This window comes from Nelumbo lutea, chromosome 2, assembly GCF_056320005.1.
Source record: "Nelumbo lutea isolate HS-2025 chromosome 2, American lotus-T2T, whole genome shotgun sequence".
Classification (NCBI taxonomy): Eukaryota; Viridiplantae; Streptophyta; class Magnoliopsida; order Proteales; family Nelumbonaceae; genus Nelumbo; species Nelumbo lutea.
The window spans coordinates 32,207,831-32,229,411 of NC_142685.1; the positions used below are offsets into that span (position 1 = coordinate 32,207,831).

Genomic DNA, 21,581 nt, shown 5'->3' on the forward strand with positions numbered 1-21,581 from the left:
TTGTTAGAATTAAAACAATTGCAGATAGTGGATTCTCCGTTGAACTCTGTCTTGCCTACATCCCCGCCAATCTTCGCTTTACTAGATGAGTTCAAAGATGTTTTTGACATGCCTACGGGCTTACCCCCTACACGGGCTACGGAACATGCTATTGTCTTGTAGGAGGGCACTTCTCCTATCTTTGTTCGTCCTTACAGATATCCTCAATTCCAAAAAGATGAAATTGAACGCCTTGTCTCTGAGATGCTGGCTGCGAGTATTATTCAGCCAAGTACTAGCCCCTACTCGAGCCCGGTCCTTTTAGTCAAGAAGAAAGACGAAAGTTGGCGTTTTTGTGTGGATTACAGAGCCCTTAATCGTGCTAAGGTTCTGGATAAATTCCCCATTCCGGTTATCGAAGAACTTCTCGATGAGCTCCATGGTGCTTCTATTTTCAGCAAAATTGATCTTAAATCGGCCTACCACCAGATTCGGGTCCGCAGTGAGGACATTACCAAGACTGCATTTCGCACCCACGAGGGCCATTACGAATTCCTTGTCATGCCCTTCGGTCTCACCAATGCGCCCTCGACCTTCCAGTCATTAATGAATACGGTATTCCATGATTTCCTCCATCGCTTTATGCTGGTATTTTTTATGATATTCTGGTTTGCAGTGCTTCCGAAGCTGCCCATTTGGATCACCCTCGATAGGTCTTCTCTGTATTGCGGGCCCACCGTCTCTTTGCCAACTTAAAGAAATGTATCTTTGCTCAGCCTAGCATTGAGTACCTGGGTCATATTATTAGCGCGGCTGGTGTTTCTACCGATCCTTCTAAAATCCAAGCCATGGTTGGCTGGCCTCGACCATCTTCACTTAAAGCTCTTCGCGGTTTTCTGGGACTTACAAGATATTATCGTTGTTTTGTGCGTGACTACAGTAAAATAGCATGGCCATTGATGCAGCAGCTTAAAAAGGATGCTTTCTCATGGAATGCGGAGGCTGAGAATGCATTTCAGGAGTTGAAACGGGCAATGACGACCGTACCTGTGTTGGCCCTTCCAGATTTTTCCCAGCCCTTCTTGACCGAGATGGATGCATCCGGTGTAGGTCTCAGGGAGGTATTAATGCAGAATAATCGGCCTATAGCTTTTTATAGCCACAACCTTAGCCCGTCTGCATAGTCAAAATCTGTCTATGAGCGGGAATTAATGGCCATTGTCCTTGCCATTAAAAAATGGCACTCCTATCTTCTTGGAAGACGCTTTATTGTTCGGACCGACCAGCGTAGTCTCAAGTATCTATTGGAGCAGGGATTGTCGAAGGTGAGCATCATAAGTGGCTCCTTAAGCTTATGAATTATGACTTTGAGATTCAGTACGAACCGGGTGCCGATAATACCGTGGTTGACGCTCTATCCAGAGTTCCTGCTGAAATGCACTTAAACTCTCTTACAGTCCCTATTTTCCTTGATTTTGATGACCTTAAGGAGCAAGTCGATGCTGATCCTTTCCTGGCCCCCATCAAGCATGCCATACAACATGATCCGGCGTCCTATCCCACCTATTCTTTAGTTGGAGAACACCTACGTTATCATGGTAAATTGGTTTTTCCGGCTTCTTCCCCATTTATTCCCCTCTTACTGAAGGAGTTTCATTCGGGAGTTGTGGGAGGTCACACGGGTATCCGCCGGACATACAGGCGAATAGCAGCTGAATTTTACTGGCGGGGGATCAAGCGTTCTATCCAGGAGTTTGTGCAAGCCTGCGATGTGTGTCAACGCAGTAAATATGAAGCCATGTCCCCCGCTGGCCTTTTACAACCTTTACCCGTACCTGAACAGATCTGGGAGGATATTGCTATGGACTTTATTGAGGCTCTTCCTAAGTCAAAGGGGTTTGACACAATTATGGTGGTGGTCGATCGTCTCTCCAAGTATGCCCATTTTATCCCTCTCAGTCATCCCTTCTCAGCTCTCACAGTTGCTCAGGCCTTCCTGCAGCACATAGTCCGTTTACATGGCATTCCCCGCTCAATTGTATTTGATCATGATAAAGTCTTTATGAGCTTCTTCTGGCACGAGCTTTTTACCCTGCAGGGTTCAGAATTGCATCGTAGTTCAGCTTACCATCCTCAGACAGATGGACAATCGGAGGTGGTTAATCGCTGTTTGGAGACTTATTTGAGGTGCTTTGCGGCTGATTCCCCCTCCCACCGGTCTTCTTGGATATCATGGGCAGAATACAGCTATAATACCTCTTTTCACACTGCCGCTGGCATGACACCTTTCAAGGTGGTTTATGGGCACGATCCTCCTCCATTAATCCGCTATGAGCTTGGCTCTACGGCTAATGCTGATGTTGAAGTTGTTCTCCTTCAACGAGATGCTATACTTAGGGAGTTGTGTGCTCATCTACACCGTGCACAACAAAAGATGAAAGACTCAGCTGATGTGAGCCGCCGTGATGTTAATTTTGAGGTTGGCGATTCGGTATATGTGCGAGTGCAACCTTATCGCCAGCAGTCTCTAGCTCGCCGAGCCAATGAAAAGCTTGCCCCTCGATTTTATGGACCATTTGCTATTGTGGAAAGAATTGGCGTTGTCGCTTATAAACTTCAACTTCCTCCAGAGGCAAGGATTCATCCTGTTATTCATGTCTCGCAACCCAAGAAGGCAATTGGCAATCATGTCTCTTCTCCTGTGATTCCTTCCACTTTGTCAGTTGATATGGAAATGCTGGTGGAATCTGCGGCCGTTCGAGGGGTGCGTCCATCCACTATGCCTGGAGTTACTGGCTCGGAAGTGTTTATCCATTGGCAAGACTTGCCTGATTTTGAAGATTCATGGGAGCCTTTTGACTTACTTCGCGCCCAATTTCCTCATTTCAACCTTGAGGACAAGGTTAGACTTTGGGCGGCGGGTAATGATAGGCCCCCAATTAATTTTACGCATGCCAGGAAGGGGAAAGGTCAGCTTTCGGTTAAGGGGGGAAATAATTGAACATAGGGGAACTTATGGCTGGAGGGAATAAGGAGAGTTTTGTAGCATTTATAGCTTGTTAGTTGGGAATAAGAAGAGTAGCATTTATAGCTTGTCAGTTGGGAATAAGAAGAGTGTGGGGCATTTATAAGTTGGCCAGATGGGCATTTATTATGGAAGGCAATTATGCTGTAAGATGTGTATAAGAAGGGGCTTCGGGGGATGGAGGAGACAGACTTTTGTTGAGTACAGAATTCTGAGTGTGCTTGGGAGAGCCGGCGGTCTCTCGAAGAACCGACCTACTGTAAGTGATCTTCTTTTCTTCTGAATGAATATCAGTTCCCTGTTGATGTACTAGTGGTTTGGATTCTGCTGTGAGTCTGTGAACTGCGTGTCAAATTTCTGGGTCATATCACTAACATGTTTGTATTTTTCAGATCTGACTCTCAGATCTCGTCGTAGTAGATGCAGATAAGAGAAAAATAGAAGGCATGACCACCGGAGGCAACACTCATCGTCCATTATTCCTCCTCTCTTCTTTTCCTCTCCTTCGCCATTATTGCCCAATCGTCTGATGATTGTGTGTATACGGTGTACGTCAGAATGGGAACGATCATGTTTTTCAGATCTGCAACCCCTTGTGCTAGATCTACTAAATTACAGTGGTGTTTTTTGTTTTTTAGACTCTTCAAAGCACTATCAGGTATTCCTTCCATCTTGCTTCTTATTTTTTTAGATCTGATAAACCCCTATGCAAATTTATTGATCCCATTTGTTGAATCGGTTTTCAACAAATCTGTAATTTCTGTAATTTTTCTCAGCAACCAAACACTGGGAAGCATATTTGGTAGGATAACCAGTCTCAACAACCAAACACAGGATGACAGGAATGAGAAAATAAATTTTATCTTCTCATACCATCCATTCTCATCACATCCTTTCTCAGCAACCAAACGGACCATTAGAGAGGTAAGTGTCTTTTTAACTTCTTTTATGTTTGTATTTTTGTATCTTATCTTATTCATGATATTTAAACTCTTTGTAATTTATAAACACTAAAGCACATTGGTGTCATTGCTTTAACATCTTTTATATTTGGATAATGTGATTATTTGAATCATTGATAGTTTGAATTTGATAATTGATACTATGTTATTTTAATTATTTAATTGTTTAGAACTTTAGACTTAGTTTTGACTTTAGAATAGAAATTAGAACTTTAGATGGCATTTTCATACTCATATCTTAACTCTTAACTCTTAGAAATTTAGATTGTATTGTTTTTTTTATTTTTTCTGATTTCTTTTAATTTGTATATACTTTTTTCTTTTTTCTTTTTTTTGCATTTTCTGAAAATTTTGTGCGCCTTGTGCTTTTAAAACACATTCCAACCCCATTACCTCCTCAACCTCTTCCTCTTCTTCTTCCATTCTCAAATGTATGGAAAAATGCTGTGTTTTTGTGCCCCTTTTTTAATCATAATGCCCTGGACTTCTGTCTCCACCTCACTTCCTCCCTCAAAAGTAGCCTCCCTAATTCCCTTTCCAGCCCCTCTTTTTCTCCACCTTAGCTTCTCTTATAAGGTTCTCATCTTCCTCTAATCTCTCCAATCTGGCAATCTTCTCCAACACCTCCTTTTTTCTACCTACTTCATCCCCAAACTCTTCCAATCTCCTTCCTTTCAGCTCTTCTTTGATCAACTGTAATTTTTTTCACTACCCTAGAGCCAGCTGAACCCTCCACCTGTGAATTTCTCAATTTCTCCTCCACCCAATCCACAAAATTTGGTTGAAGTAACCAAACATTTTCAAATCTGAAAGGCCTCAGACCTGAAATCTCTGCATATTTTCTTAACAGAATTGGTTTATGATCTGATAAATACATCTAATAAAGGTTCCTGCACCAGATCTCCCACATTCTCCAAGCCTCCAACCGATTGTTGGATATTGACCATTTGACAATGTGAACCTCCCACCACTCAGGGGAAGGTCAACCAGTTCATGCTCATTGATAAAATTCTCAAATCTCCTCATTCCCACACTAATTCTCCTCTCCCTCCCCCCTTTCATCTCGCTGCTTCTTCTGACAATTTTGAAATCCCCTCCCAAACACCATGGTCCCTCCCAACTCTGTTGAGCCCTACCCAACTCCTCCCAAAACTTCAATCTCTCCCCCTCCTCATTTGGCCCATACACATTCATCACACCCCAAGCCCAATCCCCATCTACCTCCTGTACACAGAGCAAAGAATCTCAAGATCATTGCCCCACATTTCCTCCATTTCAAAATTAAGAGGATCAAAGAAACTTTTTTTTTGTTTGTTTTTTTTTTCCTTTTTGGGAGGGGATTTGAGAAATACGAACAATTTATTACTAACATAAGAACTTGCCCAGCTCTGGTTCAACTGTCAAAGGCTCAGATAAGGAACCCAACGCTATATTATTGTTCTTATTTCTCAAATCCCCTCCCAAACCCAGACCAGCTCAATGCCATAACTTCCAATGAGGAAGAGGGGGAGGCAAGGCTATAACTGCCACCACAGTGCCTAAGATTTAGAGGAACTAACCTCAAGTATGATGAACCCCTACACAGGTATTAGAGACATCCAACAACACAGAACTTTCCAATGCAATAATCACCATATACATGTACATACATACGTACATATATCTTCAACCCATTGATAGCAAATACAAACCATTTCAGAAGTTCATGTTGTAGAGTTTGCTTTGCACTCTGCTAAATAATATTATCCAACTATAGTGTATTAGCAGTATCTAGAAACTTGAGGGGAATATTGTTTAACTGGGTCAGAAAGAAGTACCTAATTCTTGTTGTAAGGCTCCAACTGAAGTTGACCCCTGAAGACCCTCTACATTTTCCAATTCATCCACTTTACGCCTTTTGATCCTGAAACTCAATTCAAACCGATAGGTTAAACAACACAGATAACATTTTGATAAGTATAAATTATTTAGACAATAAGCAGGTAATATTATTTCAGGTATGCAATAATTATAAGATTTTATGGAGACATACAAATGCTGTAGTAATATAGTCTAATATGGAAAGAAAGAAATGCTAGAATCTTCAAAGGAGAAATTTGCACCAAAGATGCTTTGGTTGAGAACATTATGGTAAACAGGTAAAGGTGATGCATTGGGTTAAAACTTGAGTCTTTTTAGCCCTTTCACAGTGGATGACATCATAAAGGATTGACAAAGCATAGAATCAGCATCTTCCACAAGGAACAAAGAAATCATTTATTGGCATCCAGCACCACAAAATTTGGCAAAGTTAAACTCTGATGGATGTAGCACAAACAATCTAGGTAACTTAGGAATTGGACAAGTCTTCAAAGATGATGATTTCTTAGCAATGTTCTTGGAGCTAGTCGGCCATGGAGATTCAACTAGAGCTTAACTATTAGCTGTGCACCAAGGATTAAAGTTGGGGAAATCACTAAATTATATAGACAATGTTATGGAAGAAGACTCAAGAGTAGTAATTAGATGGTGCACAAACAACAGTCTAGGCAGATGACAATATAGACACATATTAAGGGAAGAAAGAAATCTGGCTAGGCAACTAACAAAATCCTCCAGATAGACTCAGCAGTCAGAAAATTGCACCACCTCAAGTATAACACCAAAACAAGAAAAGTAGGTCTTGATCCACCCCAACAAGACACCCAACTTGATCATAGTGGTTTCTAACCTACAGGAAGAGCAAGAAAGGCCTCAAAGTCTCTCCCTCTACATCTCAAGAACCTCATTTATACTTCAGGAAGCTTGATGCAGTCCAGTAAGCACTCATTATTTAGTATAAAACAGATAATTAATAAAATAGGGACAAGATCCCTCAAAATATTCGCAGTATGTAAAACTTCTAACTAGAACACAGGCTCTACTAATGAATCCAAGCATCGTCCATATATTATTTTACCTTGAAGTACAAAGTAAAGTATTTCATTAATCTGCAAAAAGGTTCATCCATATAATAAGTACTCCAGTAAGAATAGAAAACATGGAAAAACCCTTGAGCTCTTATAAGGTGAGGAAAACAAATAAAAGACTGAATGTCATGGTCCAGTTTCTCCACCAAGCAATAGATGTCTTTGAATAAGCTGCTGCTTTTTACTTCCATGATCAGTAACAAAGGAAACAAACATATGCAACCCCCCACCCAGCCCCAAGAACAAATGTCAAACAGAAAGAACAGGCAAAAAAGGTTACTCTTAAGGCCCCAATGCCCAGACCAACATAACTCTCTTGGAAACCCAGGGCAGCTTTTGGTGTTGGAGATGAGTACAGGAGCTATGGAGGAAAGTTATTGCAATGTTCCAGTCCATTGGTCAAGGCAACCCTGTACATGCTCAGCATTCATCCCTGCACAAGGGATTATTATTTAGTACATCACATGTATTTTCATGTAACAATTGGGTGGATGAGGAATGGAACAGAGGGCCATGGGGTTTCAGGAATTTCATCTGAGATTTTGTTTTTTGATAAATAGAGTAATTTTATTAGAAACAGAATATATAACATTACAAACAACCTGGGGAGAGGTGTGAGATTCACCTCATCCAAATCCGAAAGACAGAAAAACTAGAAAAAGTACAAGTTACATTTGAGCCCAAAATAAACGATCCCCATAAAACCCCTGTTAGCTAGAAGGTCAGTCGGTCCCTGGGCTGAAGAGAATAAAGACCTGAAAAATGAGGCACAAGTGAAGGCACCTTTCAGGTGGGGGGCCTAAACACATTTATTAGAACAGTGAAATCAAAAGAAGCTTTCTCCAAAACATCCAACAACAAAATCAATCCCCAACCTCACTATCTCTCAATCCTCTTCTAAAACCAAAGTCCCAATTGAGTTCACTAGAAGCAAGGCTGACTTAGGAACCTAAAGATAGGTTCCTTTGTAAGGAAAGAAATAGAGTACAACGAAGGGAATGATCTTTCAGAGAGGAATTACCAATCCACACATCTTCCCATTATAAAACAAAGTCCAAGAGCAGACGTCATACCTAACATGATTTAAGAAAAGAGGAAGAATGCTACTAGTAGCTTTCCATGGTGAAGCCAACGTTTCCCTAGAAAATATACAAGCATCCTGGCCATTACTTGAGACTCCATGAATGCCTGTCACCACTCTACTCCACAACTTTTCCCTCTCAAGAGGACATTTCCACAACCACTTTGCCAATAGAGCTGCTAATATTCTTCTTTGCTAACTTCCCTATTCCCAAACCACCATCCTTACTTCTAGACACAACCTCCCACTTTAAGTGGTCCTTTTTGCTCTCTTCCGGCTCCCAAAGGAAATCCCTCATCAACTTTTCCAACTTACAAACTTCCTTTTGGGGGATCTACAATTCCTCTTCTAGGTTGCTACTCCTTTGCAAACTTTTCTACAATTGGGTTCCAGAAACTTGTACCCTTTGGATTTGCACCTAGAGGGAATCCTAGGTAATTCAAACTTCAAAGGCCAAGAATTAATAGTACAACCAAGTGTATCTGCAATGGAATCCACCACCTCATCTGCTAAACTGATCCTTACCATACATCTCTTGTTCAAACTGAATTTTAAATTAGATATCTTCTCAAACAAATTGACCTGATTCCTCACCTTCCCTAAGTCTTCCCCCTCACAAAGAATGATTATGTCCATCTGCAAACTGTAAATGAGTGACCAGTGCCCTATTTCTGCCCACTCCTAAGCCACTAATTATACCTTCTCTATCAGCCCAAGAAAGAAGTCTGCTAAAAGGATCCACTAATTTACAGTTAGCAATCAAAAAAGTGAGTAAGGTCTAAGTGACATGTACCAATCTTTGATAATTGAATCAACTAAGATAAACAGCCCCTTCACAGAGCACTCATTGAGTAGTACAAAAACGTTCCAGTCAATAACCTCCCAAATGCAAATCCAAAAAGAAGGGAAAATTGAGAATTGCACTCCTCCAAAATACCCCAAAGAATTTTTCTTATGATAGATAACACAAAATTTATAAAGAAAAATAAGGGAAATGCAATACGTACACTTATCAAGCCTCCCACAATAGTAGGAGTCTTACATGAAAGAACTTGGTAATATGAATTGTTTTTATCAGCAACTGGAAATGATTTTATTAACAAAGAAAGCAAGATACAAAATAAGAACTGTCATAATAAGATATTATAAAGCAAGCATATCACATGATCTTTCATTTTTGAGAAGTGCAGGGTAGTGCCAAATTCTAGCAGGGTAAATTAGACCTTGAGGACTAGTCACTGAACAACAATGAGAGTGAGAAGAGAGGAACAAAAGAGTTTTGAATAAAACCTCCTCCATAGCTTGTTTATAGAATAGAGTTTTGACTCAATTGCTGTCTTGGATGAAGACTAACAAGGCTTTCACAGGTTTTAACCATGGGGATTTAAACAAAAACCTTCTACACATCTTCCATTCTTCTCCTATTGAGATTCAGCCTTCCTTTTCCCAAGGCCAAAGACTGCTTTCATTTTGAGGTTTGATGGTAGTTTAAGAAGAGCCTCAGACACCCTTTTGGCAGAAGGTATAGGAGAGTCTTTTATAATTCTGAAGGCTACATCTATTGGGTGTTCAGTGGCCCGGTTTTGGCTAATGATGCTGTAAAGAGACTGGACCGAATAGGTCCTAGTATCTTCTCTTGTAATATCTTTTCTTTTATTGTTGGCTAATGGGCCTCTCTTAATGGGCCTGTTATTTCTTTTTGTTTAATCTCTTTATGTTACTGCCTAGCTGACCGCCCACTTAAGGGCATACTTGTCATTACTCTAACTTTAATTCTTAATAAAAAAAGGATTAGAAGAGAAAGGGAAGATAATTCGATTCTTCTTCTTCCTTCTCTTTTCGCCGTCTTCTTCTCTTGTGTTGCTGCTCTTACTTCTCTTCTTCCTTTTTCTTCTAATCTTCAAAGTTACACCTAATATTTGAGGACTGATTTACATCTTGGCATCAGAGCAGGTCTATTTCTTCCTTTTTTTTCTTTCTTCTTCTTTTCCCATACACCCTTAGATTAAGAGAGTGTATGGAGAGATAGATTCTCTATAGTTCAGAGGATCTCTGGCCTAGTTGGTAGAGGGTTTGGAGAGTTTAAATCTAGCTGGATATTGCCAAGAAGCGGTGTTGTTCTATTGCTGCCCAAAACCCTATCCGATTAGAGATTTTCAAAGGTACAGGTAAAGGTGAAGCTTTGGGTGTGGCGCTCTGTGCTTGGTAGGTGTCTTGTGACTCCTAAAGGAGGGCAGTTCAGGTTTGGAAGAGATTGGGAAGTTCTGGTAGGAGCGGCTGCATCTTCTCTCTTCCTCCCCAATAGTTGGACGGAGTAAAACCCTAGTTTTCAAGCATCTGGGTTCTGGTTTGACTTCAAGTATGTTTATATAGACAAAATTTCTGGTTCTTTGATTTTCGTTTGATTGATGGAGCCATACGGAAATGAGTTCAAGCAAGTGTTGGTTTCAGGCCTTGGCTCGGTAGATTCCGTTTTGACTAGTGTAACTACAATCAAGCTAGATGGGACAAATTATCTTGCTTGGGCACAGTCTATAAGAATTTATGTCTGTAGCAGAGGAAAACTCGGGTATCTCACAGGTAGTAAAGTGAAACCCGAAGAGACAGACCCTGAATTTGAGAAATGGATGCAAGAGAACTATACTGTCATAGGATGGTTGGTCAATTCTATGCAACCTCATATAAGTTAGCATTATCTTTGGATGTCTTCGGCTAAGGAGATATGGGACAGTGTTACTAAGACCTATTCACAGAAGTTGAATGTAGCCAGAGTCTATAAGTTGAAAAGTGATGTGAAGAACCTAAGACAGGGGGAGAAGAGTGTAGCAATCTACTACTCTATACTGAAATCCCTATGATAAGAAATTGATGTTATGGAGACAGTTGTATGGGAGAGTAAGAATGATGCTGAAATGTATAGGAAGTTGGTGGAGAGAAATAGGGTGTTTGAATTTCTCACTATACTCAACCCTGAGTTTGACATCATTAGGCAAAATATCCTGGCTAGAGATGAGGTTACTCTTTCCCAGGCATATGCTATGATAAGCAGTGAGGAGAGTAGGTGGAAGGTTCAGTTGCAGGGTTCACCTACAGAACACTTTGCACATGTTGGAATAAAGCCAAAGGGTCTTACTGAAAAAAAGGAGCAGATATGTGAATATTGCAAGAAACCAAGGCATACAAAGGACACCTGTTGGAAGCTTCATCGTAAGCTTCTTCCTGATAGGTTTAAGAATAACAACAGCAATAAGAAGGGCAGTCAGGCAGGAAAGCCTAAGGCAGCTAATGTTGCTACAGTACCTGAAGGAGGAAATAAGGAGAGTGAAGAGAAATCAACCATTGAGCAGTTGGCAGCAATGAAGGTGGATTTTGAAAAGTATGGGAAGCTACTAAATCACTTGGAAGCTATTGTTTCTTCATCTCACTCTTCCAACAATAACACATCATCTTCATCAACATTTTCTCACTCAGGTATTCGTGCTTCTGCAAATCATGCTTCAGTTTCAGATAATCATAAAATCCCTTGGATTATTGATTCCGATGCATCAGACCATATGACCAACCTGTCTAATCTCTTCTGCTCATACCACCTTCTCTCTAAGAGAAAATATCCCTTGTTGATGGGTCTCTTGCTCTCATCTCTGGTAAAGGAGATATAAAGACCTCTGACACCCTTTATTTATCCTCTGTCCTTCATGTCCCTAAAACACAAACCTTTTATCTGTTAGCAACTTAACTAAATCCATGAATTGCAGCATAACCTTTTTTCCCACTCATTGTGTTTTTCAAGACCTGCAATCTTAGAGGATGATTGGGAGTGGCCATGAGGCGAACAAAATATACTTGCTAGACACACCGGATCGAGCTTTGGGACCACCTCATGGAGTTGCCTTAGAGTCAATTTTGTCAAAGTCTGTTAGCAAAGTCTTGTTATGTCACTTTCGGTTTGGTCATTTGTCATTTTCTGCTTTGAGTCATTTGTTTCCAGATATGTTTAAGGGAGTGTCTTTATCGAGTATTCATTGTGAGTCGTGTGAACTGGCAAAGCATTGTAGACATTCTTATTCAGTAAGCAATAAAAGATCTCTATCTCCTTTTCATATTGTTCACTCTGACGTGTGGAGGCCATATCATTTGCCAACTATGGAGGGGTTACAAGTACCTTATCCTTTTTACTGATGACTACTCTCGTTACACTTGGATTTATCTCATTAAATCCAGGGATGAAGTACCAGCTATTGTGCAAAAATTTCATAAACTCATCCTCACCCAGTTTAACACTCGTATCAAAATATTCCGTTCTGATAATGCTAAGGAGTATTTTGAGAGAACCATCTCCACCTATCTTGAAACTTTTGGGGTTATTCATCAAAGTTCTTGTTCCTACACTCCACAACAAAACGAGGTGGTGGAAAGGAAGAACAGACATGTGGTTGAAGTTGCTACATCCCTCTTGTTTGCATCCCATGTTCCTATAAAATTTTGGGGAGATGTTGTTCTTACTACTACTTTTTTTATCAACCGTATGCCCTCTAGGGTCCTTGACTTCAAAACCCCCTTTAGCCTTCTCTTGCCAGATGAGGATATTTTTTCTCTTCCTCTCCGTGTTTTTGGGTGCACTTGCTATGTGCATATTCACAGTCATCAAAGGCACAAGTTTGAACCTAAGGCTCATAAATGTGTTTTTCTGGGATATGCTTCCACACAGAAGGGATATTGTTGTTTTGATCCAATTCGTGGCACCCACTTTGTATCTCGAGATGTCACCTTTGCTGAGTTGACTCTTTTCTTTAGCATTTCTCCTGAGGGGGAGAAATCTGAAGAGCCCTTTGCTATGTCTCCAGCTATTCCTCTTCCCATTCCTCTTGAGTCCTATCATGAGGTTTCTACTTCTCCCACTGGACCTACCTCTGATATTCCTATTCCTCCTCCTCCACCTCATTCTCCTATAATTCCTCCTCCTCCTGTTCTCCAAAGGTGGTACCAAAGGCAGAGATTCAAACATGGGCAGGTTGTTTCCACTCCTACAGAAGAGCCTCTTGCTCCTCCCATCATTACTGAGGTAACAGGTCAGCCTTCTGCTGACCCATCTACAGTTTTCCCAGACCTTGACCTTCTTATTGCTCTCCGCAAAGGCCAAACGGAAGTGTACAGCCCATTGTATCTCCAAACACCTGTCTTACAGCCTTCTCTCTCCTTCCTATTACTCTTTTCTTGCATCTATTTCTTCCCATGTGATACCCAGGTCTGTACCGGAAGCCTTATCTCAACCTGAATGGAGGGATGCTATGATGGCTGAACTGGATGCTTTGCATAAGAACCATACCTGGGATATTGTTGACTTGCCTGAAGGGAAGGAACCCGTGGGTTGTAAATGGGTGTTTACCATTAAATATCACTTTGATGGCTCTATTGAAAGGTTTAAGGCAAGGTTGGTTGCTAAGGGCTACACTCAAATGTATGGCATTGATTATCTTGAGACATTTGCTCATGTCGCTAAGATGACCTCAGTCAGGGTTTTCTTATCTCTAGCCGCTACTTTTGAGGGGTGTATGGGAAGGAAATGCAAGGCAAGGTGTGTAAACTGCAGAAATCTATTTATGGTCTCAAACAATCTCCTCGGGCTTGGTTTGAGAGGTTTAGGGCTGCTCTTGTCTCCTTTGGCTACACACAAACTCAATCTGATCATACCCTGTTCTTGAAGAGAAATGGCTCTCTGGTGACCTTCTTGATAGTTTATGTTGATGATATTGTGGTCACGAGTAATGACACTCAAGAGGTCAGTAAACTAAAAAGATTTCTCAACTCTGAATTTGAGATCAAGGATTTGGGAGATCTTTGGTATTTTTTGGGCATTGAAGTTGCTAGGTCTAAGGATGGTATCTTCATTTCTCAGCGTAAATATGTCCTTGACCTCCTTGCTGAGACTGGTAAACTTGGAGTTAAACCAATCTCCACTCCTATTGATCCTAATCATAAGCTTTCTGCTACAGATGGTGAGCTTTTATCTGATAAGGGGGTGTTCCAAAGACTACTTGGGAAATTATTATATCTTTGCATGACTCAGCCAGATATTTCCTATGCAGTAAGTGTTATTAGTCAATTTATGCATTTTCCCAGAGATACTCATTAGCTGTTGCAGAAAGGGTTCTATGTTACATGAAAGGTACTCTAGGGAAAGGTATTCTATTTGCCAAACATGGGCACATGAAATTGGAAGCTTTCACTGATGTTGATTGGGCAGGATGTATTGATGATAGGAGATCCACCTCAGGTTATTGTGCTCTGGTCGCTGGAAACATTGTGTCATGGAGGAGTAAGAAACAGTTTGTAGTTGCTAGATCCTCAGCTGAAGCAGAATACAGGGAAATGGCACATGGTGTGTCAGAATTACTGTGGCTATGATCCCTTCTAGAAGAATTGGGGGTTGACTACGAGAAGCCAATGATGCTCTATTGTGACAACCAAGCAGCTATCGACATTGCACATAATCCTGTTCAACATGACAGAACTAAGCACATTGAGGTTGATAGACATTTTATAAGGGAAAGAGTTTCCTCAGGAGAAGTTTGTTTGCCATTCATCACATCAGACGAAAAATTGGTTGATATCTTGATCAAGGGAGTTCCAAGAGGGAAAATGACACACCATATAAGCAAACTGGGCATGATTGACATCTATGCTCAGCTTGAGGGGGAGTGTAAAGAGACTGGGCCGAATGGGTCCTAGTATCTTCTCCTGTAATATCTTTTCTTTTATTGTTGGCTAATGGGCCTGCTATTTCTTTTTGTTTAATCTCTTTATGTTACTGCCTAGCTGGACGCCCACTTAAGGGCATACTTGTCATTACTCTAACTTTAATTCTTAATAAAAAAAGGATTAGAGGAGAAAGGGAAGATAATTCGATTCATCTTCTTCTTCCTTCTCTTTTCGCCATCTTCTTCTCTTGTGTTGCTGCTCTTACTTCTCTTCTTCCTTTTTCTTCTAATCTTCAAATTTACACCTAATATTTGAGGACTGATTTACATCTGATGCTTCAGAGGCAGAGGTTCAGGCTTTATTGGTGGGTTTTCAGCAAGCAAAAGCTCTTCAAGTTACTTCTCCGTTGGTCAAGGGAGACTCAGAATCACAATCAATTGGGCTAAAAAAAGAAAAGTTCAGGTCTTTGGAGGATTGCCCATTGTTTGCATGAAATACTTGAAATTTTGGCCTCCTTTCATTGCTGTTTCAGATGGATTTCCTAGGAGTTTTAACTTTTTGGTTGATGCTTTAGCTAAAAGTGGGGTGGGCAAATACTTTTCCAATTTTGTAAGTGGGCTTTTTGGTTTTTAGTTTTGGAAGCCCTGTCTGTACATCTTCTCATGTACATCCTTTCATTTTTCTTCTGAAAAAAAAGCTACTTTTTCTCAAAAGAAGAAGGAAAAAAAACAATGACAAAAGAGTCAAATTCATCCAATTCCCTGCTTGTCAAAGCACAAACCAAATATGTATGAGGAAATGTTTCAAGTTTTTTTTTTTTCAGTGAGCAAACATAAATCAAAATTTGTTAATGAGAAAGCATGAGAAATACATCACCTACTCTCCAAGTGTCCTTAGAAATATAGAGGCTAGAACCAAAAGATACCCAAAACTGACATGCATTTACTAAATGAAAGTACCAGTAAAATTACATCTTCATCTCCAGGCCTAGTGTCCCCTCACCAAATCATTTTTGTTAGCCCCCTTCCTTGCTAAAGGGTCAGCCAGATTAATGGAAAATTTGGTACTCCACCTGAACAAGCAGTTCAAGTGAAACCAATGCATTGCATCCCAATCAAGAATCTTTGGTCAGTCAAACAATTGCCAAATCTTAGGATCATTCAATTCAACCTGAATGAACCTTACTTGCTTTTGATTACTCAATTGTGAAGGAAATGGAATTCAAATAGAAACCTTCAAAGAAACTTTATAGGTCCATATTTTCTGTCCTTTACTCTCCCAACATCCAAATCCCATCTACCTTCCCATAATACACATTTTTAGTTCAAAAAATGAACCTTTAAACACTCTAAATGTTTCAAGTCATATGCATCCTATAAATCATCTAACAACCATTATTTTTATTATGGGGCAACATCCACCTAAGTATTCTCATTTTAGGTAAAATGTGAGACTTTTTTCAGATCCTCTTATCTGAAGAAGGAACCATGAACAAGGAAAAACACCAAAAATTACAATGAGGTTCAATCAACTGAACCCTACAATCTTGGTCTTAAAAGACAGATAGACCTTTGCACACTAAATCCAAAAAGTGAGATGTTGAAAAAATAGTAATTGTAGATGACAACAGGCAAAAGGTTTAAAATGTCAATGTCATTGGATATATGGGTCATCCAAATATAGGAAACATGTTAGAAATATTGTAAAAATTATAGGCATGGTGTAAACATCGTAAAATATGTGAAAACATAGAATGTTATTCTCTGTATTGATAAAAAGATGCATAAGTAGACCCTTTTAAATTATTATCTTGATCCAAATCATCAAAACTAGATAATAAGTGAGTTTAAGTAAAATTAAAACTCGTAGAAAGTACAAATGATTCTAATAGATCAACCAAATTATTTATAATACAATAAAAAACTAAGATTGAACTTCATGTTTGAAAAGAATTCAAGTTGGTTCAAAGTGGTAATAATGTCTTTTTTACTGGAAACAGTAACTTTCATTAATACATTAGGTGGGCAATAACATTGCTACTCCACATAGCACCAGTAGCGAAATTAGGGAATATGTCGATTCCAGTAATATTTCGTGTTGATACCCATAGAAATGGAAATATGGCATGGAAATATTAGGAAATTTATGGACATTTTAAACCATTGTAAGAGTATCATTTTTCAGTGGCAACAAATACCACAAAAAAAGAATGGTTTAATCCTGGAACTAACAAAGAAAACACGGTTTGCTACTTTTCTATAATGAAAACATTTCCTAAGAAGCTTTTCTTCTTTAATAAAACACTCTGGTTGTGTAAACATTGAACAAAATGCTAACAAGGAACAAAACTTAAAACATACATGCATTGAGGGGGGAATCGGAGGCGAAGTGGAGAATGGAGAACTTTGTGGAGGCCAATCGATGGACAAGATTTCTAAAGGTGGAAGCAAAAAGTTTTCTGTTTGAGGAACTAAGAATCAGAGGGCAGATCAGCATGAAAATCAGGGAAGCCAAGAAGGCTACAGTGCTGTTGATAGGTTTGGATGTGGTAGAATGGCTCACAGACTTTGAAGCAGAAGCAAGCGCAAAAGGAAAGGAGAGAAACTGGAAAGAGTTCATCACAGAGGTGGGAAGAAGATATATGGTGGAATGCAGGAAAAATCACAAAGGATCTTTCGTAGCTCTTTCGGAGCTCTTTGACAAGAACAGGAAGCAGCTGATTTGCCTCCCTGAAGGAAGAAAGAGCCAAGGGTGGATTGAGATAGTGAAGACCCTGAGAGACTTTTTATCAAGAGTGAAAGCAGAAAGGGAAAAAGGTGTAGAAAAGAAGAAGGAAAAAGAGGAAATCTCAAAAATAGTAGTCGATCTTGAATCCCCTAGGCAAAATGTGTCTACCTTGGTGCAAGCTGGAAATAAAGCAGCTCTGTTGGTAACTGCAGGAAAAGGAGATTGGACAAGTAAATTGATTTTTTTTTTATCAGTGACAAGTAAATTGATTGTTGAAGTCAACAAACCAAGTAGAAGTTCAGAGGAAATTGCTGTGTTATTGACAAAACATTTGAAGATGAGAACCACATATATCCTAACACCCTTTGGCAGGTGCAAAGCTTTGCTGGATCCACTTGAAAATAAATTGGAAGTTGAGGCTGTGTGTCTGCAGGATGATCTTGGCTCGATTAATATATTCAGGTGGTCTCCTTCATCAAACTCGAAGGATTCCTCGGTTCTAGATGAGGTAGTAGAGTGTGTCGTTGGATTACCATTCCATCTTTGGAATGATGAAATGGCAGAAGCGATTGCAGTACTGTGTGGAGCAAGACTGGCTGGTGTTTTATGGGGTGACCTCAGGTCCGCAGCAATCTTATTGAATGTAATCAAGCCCAAGGAGATTCCTAGGAAATTGAACCTGGTTGGCTTCCTCCATGGAATCTAAACTGTGGAGGGAAGCTTGAAAGGAGGAAGATGCAAAGGTTGAAGGCATAATCCTGTGTGGCAGCAAAGGGTTGGAAGACCTGCAAGGAAAAGAAAGTTATACAAAAAAGGGCGAACAAGCTTTTAGAGGTCCAAAAGCCTTGCAGAAGTTGGAAAGTTCTAAACGTGATCAACAGGGCATTAGCTGGACCTCTGACAGATCTTATGCTCAAGCAGTTACAAGTGGCGCCAAATCTAATTTTTCAAATACACCTGTTCAACTGTGAGAAGGCTCTAAGGGGTCAGTAAAATCTCTCAAACCAAAGCCAAAGGAAGGTGGGGGAGTTAAACAGTTGGGCCAAATGGAAAAGGACAAGGCTGACTCTCCACTTAACCCAGACCAGACTAGTGCTGAAGGGCCCCGGAAACCAAACTACAGGCCTCCCAAGTTGGAAGTTTTTGGTGTGAGGCCATCTCAAGGAGGCCTCTCTAAAAGACCAGGGGAGCAAGTATCTAATGGGCCGATTTTTCTTGGCCTACCTAAGGTGGGTCAGGCGGAGAACACTAAAAGGTCAGGAAAGGTGAGTTCAACTGGGCCGAACATTGTTAGCCCAACTAAGGGGCCCAAGGTAAATGGTGAGAAACTAAAAAGTCACGTGACTATGTTCGTGTTATCGATAGATAGTAATTACCATCTATCTTTTTACTCTTCAAGCAGGAGCTTAGAAAGGATTTTCACTCTGAGGATGAAGACTACAGCGAATCTAATTCAGATGATACAGTGAGCCTGGGGAGCATCGATCTAAGCAACTTGAGGATCATCTCTGAGGAAGATAACTTGGGTACAGAAGCACTGTTTCAGCAGGATGAGGAAGCTGGTTCACAAAGATTTGAGGAAGATTATTTGAATGAGATGGAACGGTAGACGAAAACTACAGCTGCAACTCAGGTTTTGCCTCTACTCGCAAGGGAGGTTAGCCCCATAGCTCGGGAAGAATAGGATACTGGTTTGGAAGAGAAAGAGCCTACCAGAATGGTCTGTAACGTCTTGCCAGAAGCCGAACAGTAGTGGAAGACTAACTTTGATGCTGAAGCCGACAGGGAGTTGACCTCCACTAAAAACTCTCCATGCAGATCCAAACACAGGAAACGGGCTTAGACTTGCCTCCCTACGCTAGTCCCCCTCCCTCAGAAGAAGTCCACTTGGTCCCCAACAACGCAGGTATTCTTGTCCATTCGGTTTTGGTTACTAATGTGCTTCTTGTGCTCGAAACGGATACTCCAGCATCCCAAGTGGAAACCTTAGATGGGGAGGGGGGAAGAGAGAACATGGTATTGTTAAGGTGAGTTGAGCGAGGTAGACTTGGAACTCAAGAAAAAACAGGAGGAATTAGAAAGAATATGGGAGCAGATTTGTGCATTACTGGATATAAAGAAAAGGAGGAGGGATTAGATGATAAGGAACAAGCAGCAACTCCTCGAAGTCAGTGTTCCGGTTAAGAAGACAGAGGGGAATATGAAAAGGAAAAAGAAAAAGATATCAGAAGTGAAGAGATTAATCTCAGATATTGAGAGTGATATCGAGTTCAAAGGTAGAAGAGAAAGAAGGTTTCTTCATAAGGTGGAATCTTTTGAAAGGAATCGCACAGTGAAAATCATCAGTTGGAATGTGAGAGGCTTGGGGAGTACAAGAAAAAGAAGGGCAATCAAAGATTTACTAAGAAGAGAGAAACCTGATATAGTCATGTTACAGAAAACCAAGCTGACAGAATTGGATAGAAGATGGGTCAGAAGTGTGTGGAGATCAAGAGGAGTCTACTGGACCTCAACGGCCTCATGGGGAACCTCTAGAGGTCTAGTTACCTTTTGGAGGGAGGATGCTATAGAATCAATGAAAGAACTCATAGGGAGATTTTCTATATCTTTAAAATTCAGGAATGTGGGGGATGGATTCACTTGGGTATTAACCAATGTCTGCAGGCCAAATACTTATAGAGAAAGGAATGAGATGTTGGAGGAGTTGTATGGAATACAAGGCCTATGGGATGGCCCTTGGTGTTTGGGGGTGGGTTACAACGTAATTAGGTTTTGTAATGAATCTAACAACCCCCAAAGAACAGTTACAACCAACATGAGAAAATTCAATGTGTTAATTAACATCTATGGCCTAAAGGAAATACCCCTCCTACAAGCCAATCTTACTTGGTCTAATTTCCAAGAAAACTTCCTTTTCTCGAAACTTGATAGATTCCTTTTTAATGTAAAGTGGGAGAATCATTGGAGGAATTTTCCGGCTAGAACTCTACCTAGAGTTACTTCTAATCACTGCCCTATCCAGTTAAGCCCTAAACCTCTAGGCTCTGGCCCATGACCCTTATTTGAGAATATGTGACTAAGTCACCCGGATTTTGGGCACTTGGTTGAGGAGTGGTAGAATGAAGAATTGAGAAGGGTAAACTGGAAGGGAGTAAGATTCCACAAAAAGTTGAAGAGATTGAGATCCAAGATCAAGGAGTGGAATCAAGAGCATGTTGGAAGGATAGAGGAGCAAAATACTAATTTGATGTCTAGGATTGAGGAACTAGACTCCAAAGAATCTCAAAGGATCATGAATGAACAAGAAAGGAATCTGAGAAGAAATTTAAAGAAGGAACTGGAAGAAGTTCTTAGAAAGGAGATCTTCTAGAGGCAAAAGTCAAGACATAAATGGATCAAAGAAGGGGGCAGTAATACAAAATTCTTTCATGCTATGACTAACGGGAGGAGAAGAAAAAAATTTGTGGCTAAATTAGAAGTAAATAAAGAGGAAGTCAAAAACCAAGATGAGATAGCCAAAATGTTTATTGATCATTTCAAATCAATTGTTAGGAAGCCGTTGAATAATAGGATAAGGTTGGAAGGATTAGAATGGCCCAGGCTGTCTGAAGAGCAAGTAAACTGGTTAGAGAGAGGTTTTGAAGAAGAGGAGATTAGGCAGGTGGTATTTTCAACGGACAGATCCAAAGCACCTGAGCCAGATGGTTTCACTATAACTTTTATCAAGACTATTGGGATGTAGTAAAAGAAGATCTTATTGAGGTGTTTAAGGAATTTGCAAACAATAATAAAGTAAGCACTGGAGTTAATGCTACCTTCATAGTCCTAATCCCAAATAAGAAAGATGCAAAAAACCCTAAGGATTTTAGGTCGATTAGATTGGTGACTAGCATTAACAAAATCCTGGCTAAAGTGTTATCTTTGAATATTAGGGTAGTATTGCCCTCCATCATTAGTCAAGCTCAAGGAGCCTTCGTGTAGGGGAGACAAATAACGGATCAGATCCTAATAGCAAATGAGTGTGCCGAGGACATGAGAAAGTCAGGAAATCAAGATTTTGTTTGTAAGCTGGACTTAGAAAAGGCCTATGATTTTGTGGACTAGAGCTTTTTACTAGAGGTCCTTGGTGCGGGTTTGAAGGTAGATGGTGCAATTGGATA

The 21,581-nt window shown here is 40.3% G+C and overlaps 1 protein-coding gene across 3 annotated transcripts in view; it reads right to left on the minus strand.

Annotated features, from left to right (window-relative positions):
• Nucleotides 1–21,581, minus strand: part of CPL4 (C-terminal domain phosphatase-like 4) — an 83,139-nt gene that overhangs the window by 55,088 nt on the left and 6,470 nt on the right. For all 3 annotated transcript variants that reach the window (XM_088968200.1, XM_088968199.1, XM_088968201.1), the window contains one exon: nt 5,784–5,869. In XM_088968200.1, the coding sequence (XP_088824326.1) occupies nt 5,784–5,869 (86 nt within the window). The remainder of the gene's footprint in view (nt 1–5,783; nt 5,870–21,581) is intronic.